General features: G+C 32.0%; 1 protein-coding gene across 2 annotated transcripts in view; it reads right to left on the bottom strand.

Moving 5' to 3' along the window:
- Positions 1–22,459, bottom strand: part of LOC129800387 (homeobox protein araucan) — a 132,727-nt gene that overhangs the window by 31,245 nt on the left and 79,023 nt on the right. For both annotated transcript variants that reach the window (XM_055844728.1, XM_055844729.1), the window contains exon 3: positions 15,206–15,324. In XM_055844728.1, the coding sequence (XP_055700703.1) occupies positions 15,206–15,324 (119 nt within the window). The remainder of the gene's footprint in view (positions 1–15,205; positions 15,325–22,459) is intronic.

Here is a 22,459-nt window from a genome sequence, read left to right as displayed (position 1 = left end):
TATAGTGTGAAGCCTTGTGTATTTCAACCGAAGTTATTGAATTTTTAAACAAAAGTTGTGTAAAAATTGTTGAATTTCCATTTAAGACATATACTTCAGTTGAGATGCTTTTTATTGAGCAAAAGTCATATAGAACATCAAATATTTATATGCATAATAAGTATCTCGTGAAGATCCGAGCATCAGATGTAATCATCTCGCTTTAGGAGGGATCCCGAGTACAGGAATAAAAAACATTACTAATCGTCTGAAAAAGCAAAAAAAATAAAATCTTCTTAATGAAATAAGAATTCAACAATTTCTGAGTTTACACACAAAAATTCAACAATTTTTAAATTCAACAGTTTAAAATCAAACATTTTTTTCCAAATTTAACACTATAAAAGTGGCGTGAAAGATTACACACTATAATAGTGTTATTTTTATTACTGTATTGTCAAAATTTAAATTAAATTTTGAACAATCAGTCGTTAAGTTACGTCTTATTATGAAATCTGATTTTCATTATTGGTTGACTTCTAATTAATTTATGGTATCTTAAAAAAATAAACTTAATTTAAAAAAATTACGATTTCATTGGCAAAAGCTAAACGATGAATACAATAACTTTAACGACCGCATTTTTTTTACTTAAATTTCATTAAAGCTATTGCGATGAGAGCCTCTCCAGGCTGAACTACCCCAAAAGCTTGGTAAACCTTGAGAGAGACAGAAGGACAAATGAGAGAGTTAAGGGATGCTGTTGCCACAGCAGCCAAAAGTACAGCATGAAGCATAGTAGCGAAAATTGGATTATCTCTGTCTGTCGGAGCTCCATCATTTGCAATACTACCCCAAAAGTGGAATGGTGTATGTGAAACATGCGCTCTTCAGGCTTTAGCAACATTTGCACCCCCTCTCTACCATCCAACAAAAAAAAAAACATTAAAGCTTTTCCCTCCCCGAATTTTCCCACATCCCTCACGTCACTTTCTCTCCTTCCTTTTCTCCAAAGAGTGGCATATCAAAGCGTTTCGGTGTGTGATTTTATAACGCAAAATGGCGCCCCGTCTACAATCGATTGAACTCTTTTTCCTTGTCCCGAGAGTCCTCCTAAATCACCCGTCCGGAAGTACTATGGGGCCCTCCTGAGATGGAAATGGAAAAAAGAATTTGGCATTCCAATGAAGTCACATACTTTCACAATTGAATATTTTGGGGAGAATGAAAAATATTTTTCACCAAAATATTTGGTATTCATCCCGCACAATTAAAATCCACACACAGAGTTTTATTAAAGCTCTATGAGGGTAACATAATCAAAATTCCGATTTATTTCATTCCATCCGGTTTACCCGAAAACCTCAAGGGTGGCATAGAACCAAAATTCCATCACGCCTAAGTCATTAGGTCTTGGAAAATCTCAATAAGAACGTCCGCATGTGGAAAATATTTGACTTATGCTTATGGTGACAGTGCCAAGTGGAGACGCCAAGTAGCACCAGGCGTCTCCACTGACATATGTGAAAAATCGATAACAAACTCTTGCGCTATCTCACATATCCTCCTAAATCTAGCTCATCCAACTGATAAAATCCAGTGAAATTGATCTTTCATAATTTATTCACCACGATATACAGGCCGGAAATTCAACCAAAAAGCAACAATCAATTATTCAGTCAATTTTCTTAGTCAATTTGTTCAAGTTCTTTTACAGTTTGCATCCCCATAGTAGTTTTTTTTTTGTGAAAAAAACATTAAATGTTTTACTACCCTCTTCTGTAATGTGATACAATGGGAAAAAATAGTGGCAATTGTGTGTAATTTGCCTATTTTGTTGATTTTTCAGTATATTCTTTAGAATTAAGGAGGATATATTTCCAAACACTCAACTTCTTGGAACAAAAAAATTAAGGAATAATGTTCTTTTAATAAATTTTCACGGAAATATATTTTTTCAGCTCATAAAAGTTAGTGCAAATCGAGAAACAATTTTATGCTCGATTGTTTTGCAGAAATAAAGCTCAATATCAATAACATATCATAATCTAATTACGTGAAACAAGCTTATAATAAAATTGTTAAATGGGTAAACGTGCTTAAACATTGCTACTTTTTTTTAGTAAGAGATAGGAGAAACTGAGGCAGCATCGAACATTTTTTAATTAAGTTTTAAATTTCAGAGGATGAGCCCTGTATGAATCCATAGATACTCTAGACCGCTAATACAGACAGTTAGGGGAATGTTGGCATGGTTCGCACAGAGTGAACCTTCAAACAGCGCAACTTTTCTCTTCGTTTGCAAAGAGCTAGCTCGTCATTTCTTAGCCATAAGTTAGATCATTATTAAGCTCATGAAACGAGATGAGAAATGTTAGGTCAGCTCTTTGGAAACAAAGAGAAAATTCGCATCGTTTGAAGGTTCACTCTGTGCGAACCATGCCAACAATCCCCTACTATAGATATAGACTAATAAAAATCAGTGTTCGGTGCTACCCCACGTTTGGTTATGCCCCAATTTCCCTTAGTTGGCTAGTGAACTATGTGAGACTATTAGAGCTGGCATTAAAAAATTTAGGGTAATGGTAATTGGAGCTGAATATTTAGTACATGATGTACTATATAATAAATATGATGCTTTCCATTTTAATAGAGGATCTCTGATTTCAGAAATCCAAAATATTGAGTTACCACTTTCGAAATCACAAATAAACTCTGTACTAAATAAATATTTAGTACAGAGCTTATTATTTCTCACAGGAGAGTAGTAAAAATAAAGCTTTAAATTTTGTTTGCTTTTTGATGTCGAAACAGCAAGCATTATTTTATACTGAACCTTAGGCGTGTGCGAAAAATTAACAGTTTTGTTTAGTACAATTTTAAAACAATTGATGTAGGGTAAAGTGTATAATTTGAAATTAGTGTTACACGTTGGACAATTCGTCGGTACAAGTTGGACATGGCTTTTTTCTTGATAAATACAGTACAAAATTTGTTTTTAAGCACTAGAAACCAAATTTTAAAACTAAAGCATTAAAAATATACAAATAAAAATGCAGTACTAAATTTATCAAGATAAAAAGCCCTGTCCAAATTATACCATTGTCCAACTTGTACCACTGTCCAACTTGTACCACTTTACCCTACTGTAACCAAAATGATGTTCTAAAGTGATCATACTGCTCATAGTTGGTAAGATAAAAATGATATGATTACAATGATAACTTCATAATCTTATTGAATGTTTTATATGTTCTAAAAAGAACCTATAGTTTATAGTACAAATAAAAAAGTTATTGGTCTATATCTATACTAATGGGTAGTGAAAGTATTTATTCAGTATAATTATTAATATTACACGATTAAGTATTATTTGTTTTCAAAGGTCATCACATAAACTTATTGAGTTTTTATAATATACTAAAAAATGTCATTATTTTCAGTTCCATCAAAACTAGTTATTAATCTGTAAACAAATAGAGGATTCTAAGTGTTTATCCTGAATCATTTTCAGTTAAAATGGAAATATATAATTACATCTACAAAATTGAATATAATTAAAATTCAATTGAGAAATAATGTTTTAGTCAGGGGCATGACATTTCCTATGTTTCCCATATGCTTCTAGCGAGCCGAAAAAACTTTTGAGTTTATTACCTGTTTTCTGTCATTGTAGAATGAATTAGCAAAAAATACTAATACAAAATAAAAGCCAATTTAATTGCGAAGAGGCAACCGAAAACCCTAAATTGGCAACCTACGTAGTTTTGGAGATATCTCGTGATATGTGTACGAAAACAGGAAAAAATTACACTAAAACCGGTCGCATTTCTCAGAGCTAATGTCACGGTTTTAGTACACCATAGGTGATATGAAGAATAGTACACTATAAATGACAATTAGAACCTGGTGTGTTAGTTGTTTTTAAAGTTTCTTTCTTGCATTTCCAGGTACATTATGGACAAGACTTCATTAGTGTTTTGTTACATACTTTATTTTGTACTAAATGTGATCGATTTATATACGATGGATCTAAACTTATTAGCACTGTTATAATAAAAGCATTAAACTAAGCTATAAAAGCAAAATTGTGAAATATTAAGAATAACGCGCAAGCATTAATTCCATTTTATTAAATATTTGTGTACTAAATAATACCTAGAAATGAATATGAAGCGACGCGGTTTTGAACCAATGAAGTTTTTTTTTAATAAATAGAGAAATATTGGATATTTTCTAATTTCTTTAATACGCATCATTAGATTGAATAGAGGTCATGGTTGATTGTACTAAATCATGTACTAAATGAAGTATAAAAAAATTTATTAAACTAAGAAGAATACTGAAAAATAATTCTGATACCCACAATATATTCCTTTAAGTTGTGATAGATCCAAAAATATGGTTGAATTTTAAATTAATAATCGATTATTTAATATTTGCTACACTTCTAAATAAAATTATTGGAAAATAAATATTAAAATGTGTAGGGGGATGTGGGGTATCTTTGAAATTGAGATTTTTCACCTATTTTTAAATAAAATTGAGCTTCATCGTGATATAATTTAGCTGCACAAACAGATTGAGTATCTAAAATATATCCCGATTAGTCTCAATTTTATTTAAAAATAGGTGAAAAATCCCAATTTCAAAGGTGCCCCGCTTTCAAAGGTGCCCCACTTTCCCCTATTATTTAATTATTATTTTATAATAATAAATATTGTACTAAAACCAGAATATTTTAGGAATTGTCACCTCAACTAGAATAAGGAATTCAAAGGCAATTAATAAATGTATTATTCATATTTCAATTTAATTGCTTCATAACCGATCAATTTCTCATAAATTTGCTACCGATTTAATTTTAAAAGCTTTCCCAATAAATTTATTTCTTGTGTAGAATTTACTACCAGATTTTGCGCTGAATGTTCAACAAATGAAAGCCCAACATTCAAGTGGTTTTATTTCATAATTCCATTTATCAAATAATCATTTTATCCCGTCCACGTGGAAGTGAATTAAATGGATTTTTTTTCAGCTTTCGACCACTCGAAAGTCCTTAGGAGTTAGAGAATTATTTACGTGGAAAGGTGTGTAGCACAGGTGTAAATCATTCAAGTGCTGCGTTCGCTTTTTTTTCCGTGAGATTCTTTGCCAAATGAGCGATTTCTGTTTTCGGGTGGAAAATACGGAGTATGAGTGGAATATTGAAACGACACGCTCATAGTTCGTTGGAGACATCCACCCCCCTGGGTGGCAGCCCCACGGAATTGTGCTTTGGAGCTCGCAGTGTGTAAGGTGAATTCTATAGTTTAGGCTCTGAGAGAGAGAGATGCTAGTGACTGATTGGACGCTGTCACGAAGGATTGCATGTCTCCCCAGATTTCCGATGTCACATACGCTCCACTACTTATATTCCATGTACTTTATGACTATATATGGAGCTTCGACTCTACATTCACAGGGTGATGATTTCTCACAGTGATTTATGACATTGCCCGGCGTCACTGCCACAGTTTTCCTCCAAATATGGGTGTCACATGGCCCAAAGGAAAGACTGGCAGGGGGCGGGTTGTCCCCAAAGGAAGAAATTCTCACGCATCATTCTTCCTTCATGCCATTGGCTTTTGCTGCTGCCATCAGTCTCCCTTTTTTGCGCCTTTTTTTTATTTGATATTCACAGAACGTGGCTAAATTTGATTGACTTCTAAGCTCCCTCTCAATTTTTCCTTCGGTCCTCAGTGGAATTTCCATATTAAAACCCCAAAAGATGCCTTTCACACTCTGATGGATTTCCCAGACCATCCTCCACAAACATTCTCAATATATCCACCCCTTTAATTCCTCCTAATCCATAGATCACAAAGTGTTCTTTTAAACACAAGAGAAATTACTTACAAAAATAAATTATGTTTCAAGGCTGTTTTGAAATGCAGATATGAATCTCCTTCTCATAAGTCACTCCTATGTTCTTCATTCTCTTTCACATGACTTTTCCAAATAGAGAAATTTTAGCGTAGATATTTTCAACAAAGCGGAAAAATGCATAAGACTTTCTACATTAGAGTTCAAGTTGTCGATGAGGGAGGGAATGAATTAAATAATAGCGTGTTTTTTGTCTTTGCTGATATTCACTTTCAGTCAAATTTTCATGTAATTGAAGATTTAGAGCAAATCGATGTGCTTTCTATTGTTATTTGTTTACAAATTGAAGGAAAACCTACATTTTTGAAATACAACTGTCAGTATGACAAGAATTTTGACGTTTCGTTTGATTTTGAATTATGAAAGTTAACGTTCTGCAATATTCATTGGGCGGTTTAAAATTATAATTTCGTTTTATTTCTTTTTGCATTCTCAAAAAAAACAAGAAAACAACAATTTCTTAGATAGAATATGAAGTTGCAATACAAGTAGGGTAAATGTCCTAATTCAAAACCATTTCCAGACTCTTTAACTTTGACAGAAGATGAATCACATTAAGTTCATATTTTTTCTAAAGAGAATTACATAAATTGGCTCCTTGACTCTTCTAGAATGTTACTGTTTGGTGAAAATTCTTTAGATATAATTTGAAAACTTCTTAAATACAAGAAAAATACGCGAGCGCAAAATGCTTTTATCGGAAATATATTAATTCAAATGGAGACAAGGGAAAATGGAGACACTTCAGAAAAACCCTTTTTGTTCACGAAATAGGTTATTATATCATTTGAAAACTTCACGTACCATTATCAATAAAGATTAGCACTTAATTTAACTAAAATTAGCCAGAAATATGACATAAATGTTAAACGCAAACGAAACGAATAAACAACAGTCACCTTATTGTGTTTTTCATTGGAAAACATGGTCGATTGATGAAAAATTCGATGGTGAAAAGGTATACTTTTAATTTTTCTGAGAAATTAACAAATTAAAATTTGTGAATATGAATGGATTTTCGCTTTATTTGGAGCAAAATTAACTAAATAATGAAAATGTGGTATAGACAATATATAAATATAGCAATTTACTACTGTATTTATAATGAAAACAGTGACGTTTCCATTTGGAGTAGCGAAAAATTTCCATTTAGAGCAGGTTTTGAATTAGCTTAATTTACTCTATTGAAATTTAATTTTTAATTTTAAAAATGTAAAACAATGAAGTAATTTTGAATTGCAGCTATTATTGGGTCAGAAAATTTTATATTTCTATAACTTCGTACATTTGATCCTAACGACAATTTTCCCACTTACGCAAAAAGTCTTGAAACAACAATATTTCTATCGAAGAATCAACAAGTTGTCTCAACATATTCTTTCATTTCCTTCCATCCCCGTCCCCATCGAGTCATTCACACCTCTCTTTCATTTTTTTTTTAAGAATTCATATGAAAAACATAAAGTTAGTTCTTGGGATGAGAAGAAATTTATTAAACTAGTGAACGTGAGAGTGCAATAAAAAGGCACAACTACGGGATTATTGAATCAGCTGAGCCATCCACCCACAAATGGAGGACATTTATGTCCACCCACCCACTTTGTCGAGGGGTTTGTGCTCCTTGTGAGTGGCTTTTTCTCCCTCACAACGACCCTCTGGGATGGTGAGGAAAAAAATGCGTGCGACACAGGAAAGGCGGTCTACCATTGAGATTCTGATAGCCATAAAAGTTGGTGATACTCCTTGGAAGGTTCTGGCGTGTTTTTCTTTTCGCACTCACCCAGCTTTTAGGGTGGTTTGAGGGTGGCTGGGCAAATGGATGGAAGTACACAATTGGGAGAAAGTGATAAAAAAGAGAGAGGAAAATTTCTAGAGGGTGAAGAAATTCAATGTGATTTTATTTTGCCAGGAGGTCTGAGTGGAAAAGGGAGCCCTCTGAGGAAATATGTGAGAGAATATGGTAGAAAATTTATCGGGCAGAGGAAAAGACGTGTAACTTAAAGGGAGAATATAGAGGCAGTTCACTAAATAAAATACGTCCAATGAACTAAATTTTAATTGATAAATTAGGTCAAAAAGCGAAAAACTAATCCGGATTTAAACTGTTCCAAATGGTAGTAAGTAGATTAGAATTATTTTAGAAGAGATCATGTATTTACTTTTAACAGAAATTGTGAAAACCGTTATCGAGGAAAAATTTGAAATTTTAGTTCTGATTTGTACAGATGTAAAATAAAGTTTCTGTTTTCAGAACAGTTTAAAAAGTTTTTTGATCGATCGTTTCAGACATCGCATCGTTGCAAATAACTTTGCATCAAATTGTAAACATTACAAAATTTTCCTCAGGAAAGATTCATCTGAAAACCTAAAGCCTACATTTAAACTGTTACCAAAGATAATAAACCAAATGTCTTTCTGTACTTTGATTACAGGCTTATTTTAAAATGAATTTTCTAGTAGTCACCTTCAGATTTATTATTATCATTCTCTTTGACATTTGCATTGCAAAAAATTTTTCGAGTAGAAAATGATCCAGTGTATTAAGAACAGATTTGGTAATTTTATATTGCATGTAAAATGGCACGGACTTTTTGTAAAAAAATTGTATAAATCAAATTGAACTTACTCATGACAAGTATGATTTACTCTTGATTTACTCATGATTTACTCTTGATAACTATGTGGAAAATTCCCTATAGGGTGTCGGAATTACTTGTGACCTGTCTTCTCTTAAGCCCTCGTCGCAACTTTTGTCAGAAAATGATTCCAAAAACAAAAAAAAATGTGATGAGCTATTGAAATACATCAAATATTTTAATTTTGAGGTTTTTCGAAATCATTTTGTGGCATTGTAAAGTTATTTGCGAGGAGGCCATGAGTAATGACAGTAGTCACAAGTAATGCCGCCACCCTATAGTCATTTGGGATTTTAACTGTTCCCAGTTTCACTAATGAGATAAATTTATAAAGAATTTGATATATTTGATAAAAGAGTAAAAAATATCTCTATTGAAATTTATACAGTTTTTCTTGGAAACAGGTTTATTTTATCATCTTGTTTGTCATAATGATTTTAGGAACAGATCAGACAAATATAATCATAATCTTGCCATTCTAATTTATTTAATTAAAATCAAAAATGCTGAAGTTTTGGCTTGCTCAGATAACTTAAATTCATCTTCAAATTGTGCTTAATTTAAATAAAGTTCTAAGGTTTTGCGGTATAATCAGGGTCTAATTCAATGCATTGAGAACAGATGTGTTTCAGAAGTAAATATAGCAAATAAATTAAATAATGTTTTTAAAACAGATTAGGTATAAAATAAATTCAAGTAAGTTTTTATGGTAAATGTATGGCTCAGACTTCATAATCTACCGAAATACTGTCAGTATCGTTTAACAGGATGCAAACTGTTCTTAACCTAAAAACTTGACTAAACTTTATAAATAAATTGATATATTTTAGAGAAGAGGTTTAAACAGGTTTATAATAATAAGTATGTTAAAAAAATTACTAATTATAAGTTATTTTATTGAGAACAGTTTTCGCTTTGTAACTTTTTTTCAAATAAAACTCGAGAACAGTTTGTTTGCATTTATTTGATTATTTTTAAACATCATATGAACTTGATTTGCAATTTTATTAAGCTACTTAATTCAGACTAACACATTATATTTAGCTCAAAACTGTTCTCAATTTTATTACACTTGTATAGTTTCCGAATTCGGAACAGATTAATTATATCAATCAATTTTAAACTGTTGTAAGTCTTCTTAACTGATTGAAATTGTAATTTATAAAATTGTAAATCTGTGTAAATCTTGGCATAAATATATGATCTGTTATTCAGGGTTTCTGCCGTCTACCTGATGAGATCGGCCGTGTAAGTCGGCGGCAGACGCGACAAAGCATTAATTGTGAAGAAATATATAAAATGAATTGAATTCAATTGAATTAAGAGTAATGTTTAGTTCGTTTAGTCACAGATTACTCTCTCTTTATGATAGAATTTCATTTCAATTATTTATCCCACTGAGAAAAATCCGAAAAAGTTAAAATAACATTCCGGCAATGTTTATTTTACCCTGCAGTATTGATCCGAAATTGGTGTAAATATTATGTCTTTTACGGCGTTATCACACTTTCACATTAAAATTTTAATGTGATTCACATTAACTGTCGCTTGTGAGCGTCCAAATATGTTATTTGTGTCTTTGAGTTACTTAATATTTGAGGTTTTTCTATTTATTGATAAAGAAGTGGACTTGGCCTTCAAAAATAAGTTTAAATTTACCTAAAACATAAATATTTTTCACATTAAAAAATTAAAGAGAAAATCGCATTAATCTTTCGCATTAATGCTATAAATCAATTTATATCAAATTTTGCGGGCCAAGTCTACCTTTTTATCAACGAATTGATCAAATTTTGAATATAAAATGATTCAAACACACAAATTACACATTTGGACTCTCACCAGCAACAATTAATGTGAATCATATTATAATTTTAATGTGCAAGTGTGATAACACAGTTAGGTGTATTAGGGATTGAAGTTACCCTTTTTCATGGTAATTTTACCCTTAAAAATGTGTAAAATTAACACAAAAAATGTTGATATATTTTTACGCCTAAAAAGTTTTAAAGTTATGAGGAAAAAAAGTTAATAGCACCCCCGTTTTTTTCTCACTGCCTTTGAATGACTTACTTAACAACCCCCTGGGTAATGTTTTTCCTGAGTGTGTATTGAGCAAAAAAAAAAGGGAAAATTGTACCTTCACTACAGTGTTATAATAAATCGATGACGATGGAATAAAAGAGAGAAAGAAGTGATCTGTTTATACGATGAACTTGATGAATTTCCCATTTCCCCGAAGCAGCTTCCACCCTGGGGAAAATTGATGACACTGAGGGGCATATTTTTGTGAGAATGGGGAAGTTTGGAAAGACATATTGCAAAGTGTGGGTAAAATTTTCGGTTGTGTTGTTTTAACGCAGATTTTGTACGTGAAACGAGCATCAATTTCTATCCCCATCAGATTCACATTTCACCCATTCCTTACGGAGATTGGAGTAGAAGATTGTTGGGTAATAATTTTCCCATATCTCAATATTTATAGGGTTAATATTTGGGCTGATCTTGAACGTGTGGTGATGAAAACTTCTTGAAAACATTTCCATCCCACTTGATTCTTTATCGACGAAAATTTCTGATGATAAATTTATTCAATGAAGTGCTATATTTTCTTTACTGTTTTTTTTTTATGTCTACCGAACAAACCAATAGCAAATAGGGTGATATATTTATTTATCCTTTTACACCTTTAACATGTTTTGTGCACAAAAAGCAATTAAAACAAGATCGCGCCCCATTCCAACGTTCAACGTTAACAAGCCATTAAGCTTGAATTTTTTTTCATATCAAAATATCTATCTCTCGTAGAAAATAAATTATTTTTTAAAATATATCATTACACTTGGCTCATCAAAAAAAAAGTAAACTTGTCAGAGATACCAAGAGTCATGAAATTGCAAATAAATGGCAAAAAAGAGGCGACCCAAAGGAGAGGAATAAACAAGAAAAGAGACATGAATTGTACACATGTTCACGCATTGCAATTTTAATAACATTTAATTATTGAGATCGCGTCATTCTATATCATATATATATAATATATGATATACATCATATATATAAAATTTTTTATTGCTACTAAATTTAGTGTTTCATTGTTAAGTTATGTGTTTGTATTTCAAACAAGCTATTAACTCACTTTTTTCACTCTCCCACCCAACACTCATTCTCTCTTTCATATTCACCAACATTTATTTTGTCTATATGTGTTTTATTTGTACTTTTAGACAAGAGTTTGCGTGATAGTAAAATTAATAAATAGTTGCCTTTACTAGTAAAATTAATGCAATAAAAAAGAATCTGTTTTTTTTCCTTCTATGGAATCATTCATAGTGTTAGAATTGTGGAGGGAAAATATTTCTAGACAAAACACTACGAGGGAACTTTGCTGTGCTTTTTTTTTAGGGAAAAAAAACTGGCGAGCTTATTAGAAATTTATCGAGGGGTTAATAAATTAGAAATTTTAATGGTTTCGTGTTCAGGGGTATTTTTTGTCAGCTTATGAGCAAAAATTGCCAATATTTCTACTTCATTTCACCAACAACTTGTTGATTTCTGATATTATTTAAAGTGCCAAATATTGTCAAAATATTTCCATAACTTAGACTTTAAAAAATGGTTTGACCTGCTTCACAGTCTACCATTTTAATAACATAAAATTGACTTATAGATAATTACAAGGCGTAAGATATAGTGTAAATTATCGAAAATTAGAACAATTGCAATTTACTTCAAATAGGAACACTTTTAATTCAGAATCTTGTCAAACTTAATTAATTCAGTAAATAAAACTATTTTTTATTTGTTTTTACAAAACTGTTTCTTGATTAAAAAATGTATTATAGTGGTTTGGTAATAGTGTGAAGTTGTCATCGAAATTACTTCAAAGTCTATAGATTCTGTATTGTCTGATTGAAATAATAGGTCTAGGGTGGAGTAACCACTTATCGCCACTTTTAGGAAAAACTGAAATTAATTTAATTATAATTTTTTAAACCCTTATTTTAAAGTAACTTAAATTTGACACAAAGTTACTTAGATATGTTGTCTATAGATATATCAAACTAATAGTCCCTGAATTTAACGGTGGATTACTTAAAAAAATATATTTTTATTAAAAATTCAAAAATAACCACTTCTCGCCACCTACTTGAAAAGGCCCAAACTTTATTATTTTGGGCAATATTATTAAAAAATATATTCAGCGTTGCTTTTTCTTCCCAATATCCTTTTTATTACTCGTATTATATGATTTTTCTTCGATTTAGCTATAGGTGGCGAAAAGTGGGTCACTGGCGAGAAGTGGTGACACCACCCTACTCCTTTGAAAAAATACTCTTCCTCATATATATGAGAAAAATAAATCATTCTAGTGTACTGACAGGCTTAATGGATTAAACCTAGTCAGATATGCCATTCAAATTGGGAACAGTTTTGTCCCCTTATTGCTACCAATTCTTTAATTCATTAAAAATAATGGTAGAATTCCTTTTATAAGGTGGTATACTAGAGGATTTATAATCGTATTTCTTCAGTTTAGGATAAGGTTTTGGCAAAGATTAATAGTACATGTGGTATCTAATAAATCAGTTGCTAGAGCTCTTGTCTATTTAGCGAGAGGGCTCCAGTTCGATCCTGAGTGGAAGCAGGAATTTTTCCTGTCTCCATTCCGGAGAAAATTGCATAATTTGAGTGTCACTTGCTCTGATAGACGAGCATCTGAACATAAATACAATTATCATTGAACTAAAGATCGCAAAATTCACACGGACTTGATTGCAATCTAATTTAAATTCTATTTTGCAGATAGGACATAAACTGAAACTGTTCTCAACTTCAGTTTGAATTTAAATTCAATAGTTCTACTTCCGTTAATTTTGAATTCCAAATAAAATTAAAATAATTTAAAATATGTAATATATTTTTTCGTTTTTGTTTATTATTTTATTTTTGTTACATTTTCTGATTTTGTATTTTATTAATTATTTTAGTTTAATATTCTTGGTTTTTTGAGTTTAAATAAGTCCTTAATCCTGGTTCGTTTATAGCTAAAAATAATTTTTGTGTTACGTATGTGAAATATAGTTCTAAGGCGATCCAATTTAGAAACAGTTTGAACCTAAATCAGAAAAGAGTACAGTAGACTCTTCGTTATCCGGCTGACTGGGGGATAAAATGACATTTAGGTTTTTTGAATGATCAACGGTTTTTCTATTTTGTGCAGTGTGAATTTATTTTCTGTCTGACAAAGAAAAAGAGAATTTTCTTCATGGTGTGCTTATGTTTCATTTTTATCACAATTATGTATTACAAACTTCGATACAATGTTAATAATACTTTAATTCACTCTGGACAAACTTCATGTTTAGTGAAAATAATTTTGAATATATCAACCGCCAGTGTTTGGCAGCTGTCACCCGGATATCGAAGTGCTGGATATCGAAGAGTCTACTGTATATGCCAATTATTGACCAACTGTCATTATAATGAAAAACTTTTTGGTGGTAGTCCTTAAAGAGATTAACCGATTGGTCTACCTATTCGAATTGTATTAACCTTATGAGATATTTTGTTTTCAAAACTGTTCTCAAACATGTTATTATCATTCCAACTCATGCAATAGTTCATAAACTTTCTCTGTAGTAAATTTATAATAATAAAGAGATTTACAAAGAATAATTATACAACTGTTTGGTATTCAGAATATCATGTAAATATCTTTAACTTTCATTAGGAACAGTTTGAATCCAGTCCTTGTGTAAGACTTGAAGACATTTGAGGTAATAAATCTGTTCTGCGTTTATAATCTTAGCTTTAGTATAAAAAAGCTTGACTTCATATGGGGAAGTGGAGAACCGATTGCAATTCTAAATTACATTATGGTAAGTGTCAGTTCCTTTTTAAAAATAGGAAAAAAGACCTCTATTTCAAAAGTGCCGCAATTCTAAGGTGCCACACTTTCTTCTACTATGTTTAGCAGAATTAATTTAAGTGAAGCTAAAAAGGTAAATTAGGATATTAGAATAATTTAAAAACTTAAATAAATTCTGGTGATCTAAATGGGATTTAAACCCAGGTTACTTGGAACATAGGTGTGCAAAAACCGTTTGAAACCGAACAAACGTCAAATGAAACTTTTACGTCAATGCACAAAACGCTACGTGAACAAATTTATTTTGACGTTTATTCGGTTTCAACGGTTCCTGCACACCTCTGACTTGGAACATAGAACAAGACCTACCATTAGGGCTTTACCACTCAACTTATTGTGTGCCAAAAAAGGTTAGTTAAAATGAATTAAACAAAAAGTAACACAAATAGCTTCTCCCAATGTATTCCGGAAGAATTAGACAAGAGCACAGTGAGAACCAGACGTTATGAATGAGCATCATCTTTGGCAATCAATTACCAAGCTGCGGGAGGCGTCAATAAGAGCCGAAGGAAAGAAGCATTGCAAGAGGCGAAAAGCTTTTGAAATTGGCGGAGGTCACGCCATGGTCAGAGCCACAAATATGCTGAATTCATTCACTACAATGAGCACAATTTTACACGATCACCTCCGCCCCATTTTTGCATAATTACACCAATTGAGCCCGGGAAATGGTAGCGCGAGGTTTAGGGACTTTAACCGAAATCGGAAGGAAGTTGGGGGGTTTAGAACTTACCCATAGGCCGCCAATGTGGGATCATAGGGATAGTAGCCGGTTGTTGGTTGGAGTCCAGCTGATGTCCAGGCTGTCATATCACCGGTAGGTCCACTCTCCTTCAAACCATAGGGATTGCTCTGAAAGAGTTGATGGAAGAAACAAAAAAACATGAGAGACATGTAAGTAAAACGGAAAAAGCCACAAATTAAAATAATTAATTAATTTTAATCGCCACCTCCAATGTTGATATCATTAGATTACATGTTTAACAAATGTTTTTTATGGCATTATTCAGCTTTATTGTATATGAATTGGATTCATGTTTTATGTGATGTCTGAGTCTTTCCTTCTCGCACCTTTTGGAGTTGGTCTGTTGGGTTCTTTATCTCCCCAAAAAAATACTTTAAGAAAGATATCCACTGGGTAATACTATAAAAAGTAAAACTTTTTTAACAGCCACTTCTTATTAACTTTTATCACTGTCATAATTTTTTCTCTTATGTCTGTTTGGGCACAATGCTTAAGTTTTACCCCAAGTGAGAGTATCATAGTCATTTCCCATTCTGCAAAACGAAATTTTAATTGCACCATCTAACAATCAAGTGTTTTGTGTATAAAATGTTGCAAATGAAGAGATCATTTTTGTATGGAGCAATAGAAAAGGCAATGAAACCACGTCGACCAATCCTCGAGCTCTTTATCGCCCTAAATATTGTTTTTAAATAATAATAACTAACTTCAAGAAATTACTGAAGCTGTCGAAAAGAAGCTAACAAACGTCTCATTCGATGTTGCATGATGTCTTTTGCATGTGCACCCCTTTTGCTAACTCTTCGGAGGGATCATTCTGCAATTCTTTTCTTCACCATTATTATCTCCCCTGTTTTTTTGCAATGTTGGAGTGTTTAGTGCTCCAAAAACAAAATGTACATTGCTCAACACTAATTAGGAAGTCACATCACGGGATCTTCAATAGTTGTCAGATGATGAATATGCATTAAAGTGACTACCGGTAGCCGTGAAAGACACGGAGGGTGCAGAGTAAAAAAAAAGGCACAAAAGAACCAACAGTGAGAAATTAATGCAAATTGTATTAATATGTTAAGAGGTAGTTCTGTGGTACAAAAATTACTGTTCTTAGAGACAAACTCCCCATTTTATAAAACATCCGTGGCATATTTTTGCAACTAATTTGTGATAATCGTAAAGTCTTCTGTTGGCATTTTTATCAGAAATATTGTGACAATTCAGGGGTTTGCCAGACAACCAAACAAAGACTGCTCAAATTGATAAAAGTCTGCATGTTAAACAGGTTGCTTCCATCAAAGTCAATGTCAAAGACAGTCTCTACTCTGCCTCATGCTTTACTGACTTTCTGGGAGTCATATAAAAATTATTGTCGTTCTTGTCTGAAGTATACGATTATGGGAAAATTTTGCACAAGTTTATTCAAGCTTTGATTCATTCAGTTATAGTCACAATGTGATAAAATCATAATAAACTTATTTAATGTCGTGATAGGATCTTTGTATGGATAATCACTAGGGTCGAAGAAACACCTATTCGGCATATTGACAATTTCGTAAAAAATATTAAAATTTATTTAATGTATCTAATAAAATGCAAAGATTTCTATAAGGATTAATGTACAAATTTATTATTCCAAATGGTACAAAATAGGATTACGATATGGCCTGACTCGAGTTCTTAAAGTGCCAATGTTTCGATCTTCGGATTCTTAATTAGGACCGCCCCTAGGATTATAAAATCTCAGCTAACCTGGTGGAACCTTTATTAATCGGACCATAGTTCAAAGACTGACTCCAAGTAGTAGGGTAACGTGTGGTATTTCTGGACAAGGTGCTTTTCGCGACATAATATGGGTATTTTGGGACACATCAAAAATCCTATAAATATTTGTTTTATAATTATTTTTAAGTTCTATATGAAATACTAAACTCTTTACGTATCAGATAAACATAAAACTTATGAAATTTTATTTAATTTAAAGCGTTAAATATGCGTGAATTGTGAGTGTCACATTTCACTTTTTACAAGACCAAGGTCGCTATACGAAGCTATACAAAAAGTATCTCTAAATTAGAATTAGGAAGAATACATAATCCAAAAGAAGTAGTAAGTATATTTGGATCGGAAGATTTCTTTCTCACCTAAATTTCTTATTGAGTCCCAAAAGTTAAAAAAAAAATTGAATGAAATTATATGTCTGATTATATTTTGGTCCGGAAAAAGGTTTAAGCGGAACCAGTAAACCGTAGAGAAAATGTTTTTTTTAAATAGTTTTTGAATTAAAATTCATTCAGAGACACTTATAGATCTTTAAAAACCGAAACTGTATTACAGTTTTACCGATTTTTTAAAGTACCGTCGTTGCGGGTGACTGCACTCGGGGGGTGACTTTGCACTCTGCTGTTCGTGAGACTTTGAAAAATTCTAGCACTTATTGATAGTCTTCGCCGATCCGGTCTACCATGTCAAAGTATATAGGGCTATGTTAAGTACCAAGTAAGGTACAATGATCCCCAAAAGGATTCTTGTAGTTTCAGTAATAGTCAATGAAATGCTAGTATAGGTATTTTGTCAAAAAACGGCTCCGTGAAAAAGTTATCTGAAGGTACAATTCCAAAATCGATTTCAGAGTAGTAAATTGTCCAAATCCAATCTAAATTTATCTGGCTAGAATAATCCACTTCGATTTTGTTGATTATTTTTATTAAAATATTTTTTTCCCTATTATCTTCCTAAGAACGCATGTTTTATGTTATAAAATTGCATATAATGATCTTTCTAAAGCTTTATTATAGAAGTATTTGGCTAAAAATTATCCAATTTTGTGGGAACTTAAGATAAAATGACCGAGATCTACAAGATGGAATGGTCGCCATCTTGATTTGACGTTTCTGTCCGCCATTTTGAATAACTGTCAAAACAAAAATCTCATCCGATTGAGCTGAAATTTTAGTATGTTCTAGTTGATATCAAGGCCTTTTCAGGACATATTTAAAATCCGACCTAGGTCAAGTGATTGTCTGGATATAGGGGCTCCAAGTTTAAAATTTTGACATTTTTATGAATACAGAACTACAGGGAGCTTCTTTTATCGAAACCATCAGAAAAAAGACAGCGCTATCGTTAGGCGATGAGATCTAACAAACAAACAAAAAGAAAAGTAATGTTTTTGTTTACAACAGCGCATTATTTGAGAATCTTATAAACTGTTTTCGCAAAGATGAAAAATAAAAAATTAATTAAATGTACTTTTCGTTTATTTATTTTTTAATTATGTTAAAGTAAATAAATATATAAAATAAAAGTTTCAGCCATTTTTAATGGTTACTGAGGCATTTCGTTTAGGTTTCAAATATTGAAGATTAAAAAATAAAGACCGCCAAAATATGAGTATTGCAAAATTTTAAACTTTGAACCTCTGTATCTAGGTAAATACTTGACGTAGACTGGAACATAAATACGTTTTGAAAAGGCCTTGGCATCAGCTACAACATACTAAAATTTCAACCTAATCGGACTAGTTTTAGGGTTTGACAGTTATTCAAAATGGCGAACAGAAACGTCAAATCAAGATGGCGACCACGTCATCTTGTAGATCTCGTGCATCTTACCCTTAGATGTGAAGATCTTCATTGTCGTATATTATCAGAAATTGGTGATTTTTTAGTATTTATTAAAAAGTGCAAAGTCACCCGCACCTTATCCCAAGTGCAAGCCTTTTTTCTTGATTTTTTTTAACATAGTAAAATTTTATAAAATTAATGTTAGTGGCACAAAATCTATTCATTAACAACTGAATACAAATAATTTTACCCATTCACCCCCCTCCCTTCACTTTAACTATCCACTTTTAGAGGGCAAAGTTGAAAAACAGCGAAAAAACGTGAAAAGTCACCCGCAACGACGGTAATATAAAAACTATTGAAATGCTTATTTAAAGTACAGGGCTAATGCAAATCTCTTGCAAAATTGACATTATCAATAAACAATCTTAAAAATAGTTTTGCTTCTTTTCTAAACTAGAACTTTTATCAATAATTTAAAATAACTGCTAAATGTTACTGACTTTTTGAGATTACATACGAATAATTTATGTTGCTTGTCTGAAGTTTCCAATTAAAGTGGAGAACAGGTGCTGTATAATACATATTCTGCAAAAAGAGTTTCAGAATATTTACCTAAATTTCTTATTTTAGGTTACTTTATTTTATCTAGTACAAATTCTTAATTTTTTCTGATCAAAGAAAGAAAGTGATGTAATTTTATACAATTTACGGTTTTTCATTATCTTCAGTTTGTTCCGGAGTTTGTCAGAGAATTGACTTCTTTTCAAAACCAAAAATACTCAATTTTCTCCAAAGCTTTCGACCTTTAGGATGGGTCTTCCTCAATGGGTCAATTAAAATCTTTTAAATTATTTGGCATCGTCTTTCGATAATCTTTAATAATTTGAATTTTATTTTATTTATCTTTAATTTGTTGTATTATCCAAAAAAAACATTTTCAAGAAGAAAGTATGTTTTTAGTAGCTATGTGTAGTGTTAAGAGGACGAAAGACGATTCGAAATCATTTAAAAGGTTTTAATTTACCCACTGAGAAAGACGCATAGGGTAAGTGTGCCAAATTCCGGCCAGCTTGTAATTTCGGCCACCTTTTTTATTCCTCGAATTACGATGAATTTTTAGTTTTTACATGCTCTAGAAATTATACAATGCAAAAGAATAACAAAAAATGTAGCTTCGACAAACGAGATGACGTGAAAAAGGCATTGGAAGAATTCCCGAAGGGCAAGGAACTATGAGAATGAAGGTGGTCGAAATAGGGCACTAAAGTTATGTCTACATTTTTATTCATTTTAAAATGTATTAAGAATGATTTTGGAGTAAATAAAGACGATAAACTATCTACAAGGTTCTAAGCAACACTTCTTAAAAAGAAGCAATAAAAAATCAATTTTTATTAAAGATATTACATTTTAAACTTGAGACTTTGGCGCTTGCATGCAACTATGCCGAAATTTGGCACACTTATGCCCTAGACACACATACGACTTAAGCCGAGAGACGACTTAGTAGAAAATGATGAAAATGTAGTTTAACCATTATTTCTAATATGTTTACGCTAAGCCGTCTCTCGGCTAATCCTCATGTCTGTCAAGGCCCTTACCCTACCAAGGGTCGAAAGCTTTGGAGAAAATTGATTCTTTTTGGTTTTGAGAAGAAGACAATCCTCTGACGAACACCGGAAGAAACTGAAGATGATAATACAGAACTACATCAGATACAGTATTCAAATATTACGGTTTTTCATAGGTTTCATACGGAGGATTTTAGAAAAACGAATGCTACTCTTAACCTTTTAATGACGAGAGAGTCGAAAAATGGGGATCAGAAAAAATCACTTTTTCAGACTTCTTAGAGCAAATGGTGTCCCTATCGTCCTTAAAGGGTTAAACTTAGCCTTAAATATAATAAAAGCACAACTTATTCTGACTCTAATAAAAAAAAGAGACAATCAAAACTTATATATGTTCACTGAACTCAGTTAATGTGAGTAAAAAAAATATTAATATGACTTCTATAAATAAATTTGTGCTTTTATTTTTATGAGCAATATAACCTAAAAATTATGAAAAATAAAAATACTACCTAAACCTAAAGTATTAAAATTGCTGTTTTTTTTCTTTGTGTCATATTTCCGCAGATTTTTCATGATGTTTAAAAACCAAAGAGTCTCAAATTGTCTCGACTTTTAGTTTATTATCATAGAATAGCACGCTAATTTTAGTGATGAAGATTAGACAGAAAATGATGTGAGAATTTCATGCGAAGTACAAAAGAAATTGAGAGTAATTTGCTTTTATTTAAAAATCTATTAGTTTTGCCGCAATTTTCACCATAAAACTTGAATATGTTGAATTAAGAGGACGCATTATATCGTGCCTGGTGCACATTTTTATCGAAATAATTGCAATTTTCCTTCTTTAGTTATGCTCCAAAGATTCCGCGCTCAAGAAAGCCACGTCCAAGTCATGTAATTTATTAATTTTTTGTGTGTTTTCTGCAAAATACAAACACGATTTTGCTTTAGTTTTGCCTCATTTTTTTTTTCTTTTTCTTTCCATGAGCACCATGTCTCTTCAATTTGACTTACGTAATTTTTCGTATACTCTCAATTACGTCAAAAATCCATCTATTTCCACACGGATTCAAAGAGAAAGATTCTTGACGTATTTTCTGTGAAAATTTCATGATGATGCCACAATTCCAGAAAATTTCCCAATTTGGAAACCGAGGAATTAAGAGAGATATTTGTGGAGGGTTGGAGATTGAAAAGGGTCAATCAAAAAATTAATTGTAAATTCCAATTGAATTGATAGGGATCGAGTGGTTTGACCCTCATAAAAGCTACCTATCCACATCGTTTTAGGATTTAAATGCAGCCTAGGAAAAAAAAGAGCTTTGGAAAAGCCGATTGAATTCATTTGAGCAAAAAGGAAAACACTCTTCAACTGGAGATTTGTTTCAATGTGTTCCAACATAGAAAATTCAATAGACTCTTTCCCACATCCACTCTTTTGTGTGATTTTCCTCAGTGAATTTTCGCACTGGTGTATAAAAGGGATTGAGTGACAGAATTAATTGAGATGAATGAATGAAAACACCAAACATTTTCACATCAATTCGCCCTCCTTGGGATGATCACTGAAGTTTACATGGCCTCAATGTGGGCACTATTTTCTCCCATTTTCCCACTACTTTGGCCATTATGGGCTGAAGAGGTGGATGAGGATAAATGCTGAACATCCTGTGATATCTGGTCAGTTTCTGACACAGCCACAATTGTTTGGTTTTGCTGGCAAAATACCGCGGACACTCCATGGCCGTGGAATTGACACGCTCATCACACAATACAACACCAGATAATAGCTTTAAAATAATGACAATAATTTTGTCACCAATGCCCACAATTATTGTTCATTAAAATTGCTATCCACTCGTAAGATTTTGCGATCAAGACTCGTGGACTTTGTCTCAAAGAAAGACAAAAACGTAATGATGAACGAGCAGACAAATTGTACGGAAGATTCACAATCAGAGTTGCAAGACTTCTAGATGAGGAATTTAAGATTAAATATCTTTTCTTCTTTTTCTAAATCACTATCTGTAGCTTTTGAATTTTTGAGGTCCCACAAGGTAAGTCAAATGTAATCAGAATGGTTTCCATTAACAGTTCTTCAA

This window comes from Phlebotomus papatasi, chromosome 2, assembly GCF_024763615.1.
Source record: "Phlebotomus papatasi isolate M1 chromosome 2, Ppap_2.1, whole genome shotgun sequence".
NCBI lineage: Eukaryota > Metazoa > Arthropoda > Insecta > Diptera > Psychodidae > Phlebotomus > Phlebotomus papatasi.
This window is presented reverse-complemented; position numbering and strand designations above follow the sequence as displayed.